General features: G+C 38.0%; 1 protein-coding gene across 1 annotated transcript in view; it reads right to left on the reverse strand.

The window, feature by feature from the left end:
- LOC118362579 (mucin-5AC-like) overlaps positions 1–3,669 on the reverse strand; it is a 36,135-nt gene extending 32,466 nt beyond the window's left edge. Inside the window, 6 exon segments of the mRNA XM_052470598.1 lie at positions 1,052–1,158; positions 1,256–1,346; positions 1,570–1,684; positions 1,966–2,227; positions 3,246–3,308; positions 3,618–3,669. Coding sequence (XP_052326558.1) covers positions 1,052–1,158; positions 1,256–1,346; positions 1,570–1,684; positions 1,966–2,227; positions 3,246–3,308; positions 3,618–3,654 — 675 coding nt within the window. The 5' untranslated portion in view covers positions 3,655–3,669.
- Between the last annotated feature and the right edge of the window lie 2,331 nt (positions 3,670–6,000).

A 6,000-nucleotide genomic window follows, 5' to 3' on the forward strand; every position in this document is an offset into this window, starting at 1 on the left:
TTAAAAAGTAAATAAAAATTATCTCAGAAAGGTAGGGGTCAAAATGATTGACATCCCTGTTTTCACTATATTTCAGTACTTCACCTTGTGAGGAAAACTGCAATAATCCTTTTTCCAAAATGTTTTAGGAGTTGGAGAACAAATTCGGACCACAGGAGGTTGGTGGCAACTTAATTGGGGAGGACGGGCTCGTGGTAATGGCTGGAGCGGAATTAGTGGAATGGTATTCCCTTTACTCCGTTCCCGACATTATTACGAGCCGTCTTTCCCTCAGCAGCCTTCACTGTTTAGGATCTTTGATGTCCCTTTGTCTGTTCTTATGGACTGCCCTCTTTAATTCAAACCCCAGATTTCCAATGGGCTTCAAAGAGAGACTGAGATGGCCATTGCAAAAAGGGGCTATTTTGCTTCCACTGGTCCTGGGGCTCTTGTAAAGATCAATCATGAACTTTACCCAGTACCTGGACATTTTTGCCAAAACCATGTTGCCACTGCCACTTGGCCTTCAGTGGATCTTCCAGCAATACAATAACCCCATGCACACATCAAAATCCCCAAATAAATATATATTTGTCTTCAAAATCAACTCAGTCTCTGAACTTGACACCCATTGAAAATCTTTGGTTTGAATGAGGGCCGTCCATAAGCACAGACAAAGGATATCAAGGATTTTGAAGGATTCTGTATGGAGGAATGGTCTAAAATCCCTCAGAATGTGTTCTCCAACTCATAAAACATTTTAGAAAAAGGCTCAGTGCCATTATTTGCAAGGTGTGGTATTGAAAGGTATTAAAAACAGGGGTGTCAATTATTTTGACCCCTGACTGGAGAGAAAGAAAATATTACTTTAAAAACAAAATCTTTTTCTGTATTAGTATAAAATAATATAATTTTCCAAGTAATGGAGCACACAATATACTGTAGCAGTATACAGTCATTTTTGCAAATCTTTATCAAGGGAGTCAGTCATTTCGGACCCCACATGTTGTTAAGTACACAGCAGCCTAGGCAATATCCCTATTCTTATCATAAGCAATAAAGTGTAACCTACCAGATTGGGGCATTTCTGATTTGAAGGCAGTGTGTTTTCAGTACAGCTTTCAGTGGGACCATCCAATTTCCAGAAGTTTCCGAAGTCGACAGCGGACAATTTCATACCTTTGGCATAAAAATAAATCCAATTATTGTTAAATGTCAACTGTATTCCAAATAATAGGCAATGGTTGATGTGTTGATAATGTCAGTGAAAATGTACCATGGCTATAGAACTCATCAAATTGCTGAATTGCATTAAAATCTCCACATAGACCACAGGTCTTATTTCTGAATTTGATGTCCATCTCCACCTGAAATAGAAGACCATTAGACATTTCAGGGTGACATTTTACCTCCATAACCGCATAACACTCAACAAAATGGGAAATGACTGTAACAAAACAAAGATTTAACAGGAGTGACTTTAACTGTTGTTAACACAGTGTCCACCACAGCACAAATGTAGACATTGACCACACCGCAAAAACCTAACTCCACCTAGAAATATTCATAAATGCATAATTGTTGTACTACCAAGAAGGAATCATCCTCGTTCCATATGGCTACCAATCCCAGTTTTGCTTTGATCTTGATGTAGGAGGGAGTCTCTTCAATGAGAATACCAGACTGGCTGAATGGTAAGGTGGTACTGGAGGAAGAGGAAGACAAAGCATTAGATTCAACTAGAACTTAGTCAGACCAACCAATTTTACATTAGCTCAATTGACTTAATTTTTTGACATTTCCATTGGTACTTTAAAAACAACATTCTCATCTCTGTCACTGTAATTATGTGCTTGTGCATAATTACACAGTATAAGGTTGAGTCTAATCTGTTAAGTCAACGCGACTGGGACAACAATATGACATCCAACTACTTGAGCACTGATTAAAAAATACAGTTCCATGAGAAATTATTGAGGAACTTACTTATTCCCATTAACAACAATGGAACCCTTGGAAAGCTCCACCACTACACCATCCAGCTTCATGGTGATCTTGCTAATGGTGGGCTGGTTGTCCACCACCTGCCGCCTCATCTGGATGTTGAAATCCTCATAACTGCTCTTACACAGTGAGGTCACAACATAGTTGCAGGTGGAGGGGAGCTGAAAGATGTCTCCATCAAAGGTCTTGAAGTGGTAGTTACCCCACGTACTGCAGACTTGGCCATTATGTATAGGACTCACTCCTGGGGGAAAGGGCAACCATTTCAGTTATGATAGCGTACAACTCAGCAGGTTTAATCTTTAGATATTTAGAAAGAAATGAAAAAGTAACGTAAAACCCTGCCCCTCATAAAACCTTGCTTTTAACTAGGAGTCCATTGGTTGACTGCTGGATTGGCCTCACTCACTCACCATAAGAGTCTACTGACACACCTGTGTGTCAATCTAATTAACATAATAAAAAAATCCCCACCAAAATCTGTCAGTTTAAGCTAAGGATATCTTTTTTTTCTTGCATGGGCTGTGTCTCAATCCACCGCATCCACCTATGTCCACATCTGAGGTTGTAAGTGGCAGAGGCACAGAGCTGTTTGTCACACCAGGGTACATCCTGAAAATCGGTGTTCTCACAAAAACGTCTTTAGCGTCCAAACGATTTTGCCTACTAGCTAATATGACCACTCTATGGTGTCATGGAACTCGTCTTATGTCGGTACCGCCGATGTGCCAACTTCTGTCTGAGCAGTTTGGTCTTCGACCTCCACAAGTGTCACGGGACTCGTCTGAAGTTAACCCATACAAATGATTGGAATTATGGAGGTAGTTTTGTGCCAACATAAAAAGGTGGTTAAATATGTGTACAAAAAACACAAATATTTCCTGAGATTTCTTATGTCTCTAGACACTTCAAAACCGTATTCCTTAGGATACATTTTTTGGCATTTACGAATGTGTTATTCAAGGCGTTTCTATGGGATATAGTAGTAAATGCCAAATTCAATATTTGATCAACTAAACAACCAAGACTTTCCAATCTCTATAATGTTTATGAACTTGAACAACAAATTAATAATCTAGTGTTCCTTCACGCTTTTCAAATCAGCTAATCCACAAAACCTGTTGCACTACTTGTTATGACTGTCTCCATCATGGTTATTGTCCTTTCACCATTGTCTTTGGATATGTAAGGCTGCAGTGTTAATCATTGTCATCATCCTCAGGGCTCATGCATCTGTATAGCTCATGTATTATGAAGCTTACCTGCAATCTCAGGTATCCTTGACATTGAGGGGATGATGTTAACTGTGGCCTTTGATGTATCCTCTGAAATCAAAGTGTATGTTATTACGTTACATGAAGTTTTACTGTAAATCATTAGGGAATCCTGTATATTTCAGGCTCTGTTATGTAGTTATCTTGCCAATCCTACATTTACCTGTTCATCAATCATAACCCATGCTTAAAAGGCACATAAAGGCAGGACTGAGCATATTCCCTCATTGTTAGGCTGTCCAATGAGATAAACATTGGAGCTATTATGAGAGCGCTATGACATACAGTAACATACAGTTTAGCCCTGTCAACACTAAAGCACAAGGTTTCATGTAAATCAAAATCATGGATTCTACCTACCACTTTGAGAGGCAGTTAAACCAATCGCCAGAGCCATCCATATTAACACCCATGTGGGTGTCTGTGTTGTCCCCATGGTCATCCTCTGGGTAGTGAACACAGGTGGTATGAGAAAGGTACTTGCTTGGATCTTAGCTTTATACCACCTGAGTGAACGGAAGGTCCTTGGTCCTTCTGGATGTGAAGGTGTGGCAGAAGGGCTGGCTCCGTTCCAAGGATTTCATGGCCCTCTCATACCAATATGAGAGGTTTAAACAGTAGGTGGGTTGGCAGGTAGCCTAGTGGTTTGAGTGTTGGGCCAGTAACCGAAAGAATCCCCGAGCTGTCAAGGTAGAAATCTGTCATTCTGCCCCTGAACAGGACAGTTAACCCACTGTTCCCCGGTAGGCCGTCATTGTAAAAAGCAATTTGATCTTAACTGACTTGCCGGTTAAATTGAATAAACTCATTGCACAGAAAAAGGTATGATAAACAAGTGGTTCCTAGATTTGTTTACCTTGTGACCAAGTTCCAATATTTATTGAGACCAACCAAATAAACGCATGTGTCAACCTAGTCTTCAGTTGAACCACAACCCAGGAGGATATATCCCTGACCCATCATTCAGGAGACAATGTCGATAACCATTATTGTTGCATTAGTTATCCATTAGATTGATTGTATTTATACATGTATATATATATGGACTGAATAAACACCAAAACAGGTCAAAAAGTGTTTGTGTTAATATGTTTTGTTTATCTTTTGATGACTCATTAAACAGACCAACATAACACGCTGAAGGTGTGTTCCTCTGATAAGAGTGATTACTGACTCAATCTATTGTCCTTACACTGAGGCTACGATTTCTTATTGTTTCTCTTATCACAAAGAGTTTTTACACACAATGGCAATACTGCTCATGACTTGATATGAAGGAAAACCCTTGGTTACATTATTAATGAATTGTTTTATAAACACGAGACGTTTTCAAAATGCCATTAGTATTGTTGTAATCCACAATGTGATAATGTGGTGCTGTGGAATGTTGCTCCACCACCTCATGTCCTTATATCAATATTCTTGTATAAGGGTCGTTCCATTTGATTTCAATAACGTTTTGACTGCACCTCTTTTAACTTGAACAAAACTTTCTATACATTTTTGCCCATCGTAGAAGTAGTCAGAAACAAACTTTTTGGACCTGAATACCAAACATTTAGGAGATAGAGGTGCTCACAGTTGACCCATTTTGCATACCCCACCCTACCATGAGACATCCATGTCTTTGTCAATGGAAAGACAAACTGTTGAGATTGATATAATTTAAAAGCTTGCAAACATGGTAGTCAAACTTTTTTATAATTTCTTGAAAAAATGACATAAATTGTAAAAAAAAAATGCATGAACTGATGCAATGTTTTGTTGCTGTATATGTTGTAGCTTGACCCTATTCTACATCCTCTGAGGTGTTTGTGTTGTGCCCGATATCGGTTTCTTGAATACAGGTTGTGTGTAATGTTTTGGCTGAACAAATCAAAATGTCAATTTTTAAAGGATAGCACAAAGATGGTTTGAGGTCCACACATCAGATAATGTTGACATGAATGGGAATATCAGTTGTTTTAAATTATGCTGTCAATCTTCCACACAAAACCGATTGAAATGATAAAAATATAGATCATTGAATAGCCATTCCTATTTAAGTTGACAGTGTAGACCAGAAGCCATCTTGGTGGATCAAAAAAAATCTAATTTTATTTTAAAATAGATGTTCAAGATATTATAAAGTAGCTTTACAATCCTGTTTTTAAGATTTTAAATGATTTAAAATTAAACCGTTTATCTTTTCCAGTGCTGAAGATATGGATGTCTCATGGTAAGGTGGGGTATGCAAAATGGGTCAACTTTGAGAACTTCTATCTCATAAATGTTTCTGACCACTTCTACCACAGCAAATAGCTATAGAAAGTTTTGTTCAAATCAAAAGGGGTGCGGTCAAAAACGGATTGAAATCAAATGGAACAACCCAGAACTAAGGTTCAAAACGTTTGGGCATGAAAACCCCTTTTTGTCTTCAAAATACACCCATTAAAACTGTTAATGAATAGAATGTATTGTTAAAGCTTTGTTCCTGTTGCAAATTATCACTTGACTTGAGATTAGAAAATGCAATTGTCACTGCGCTATTAATTTCACACAAGGGTTAGAAAGATGAATAGTCTGACAAGACTATTAAGGATAGTGATACCAGTTTGTGATTCAAACATACAGTCATATCCTTGAATGTAAATAAATAAATAAATAACATTTTATATTTTGGCACACATATTAGCCACTAATGTGTAGTTCATAAGCATGTACAGTACATAAGTATCTAATAACAATTAGCAACTAAACTTCT

Source organism: Oncorhynchus keta, chromosome 2 (genome assembly GCF_023373465.1).
Source record: "Oncorhynchus keta strain PuntledgeMale-10-30-2019 chromosome 2, Oket_V2, whole genome shotgun sequence".
Lineage (NCBI taxonomy): Eukaryota > Metazoa > Chordata > Actinopteri > Salmoniformes > Salmonidae > Oncorhynchus > Oncorhynchus keta.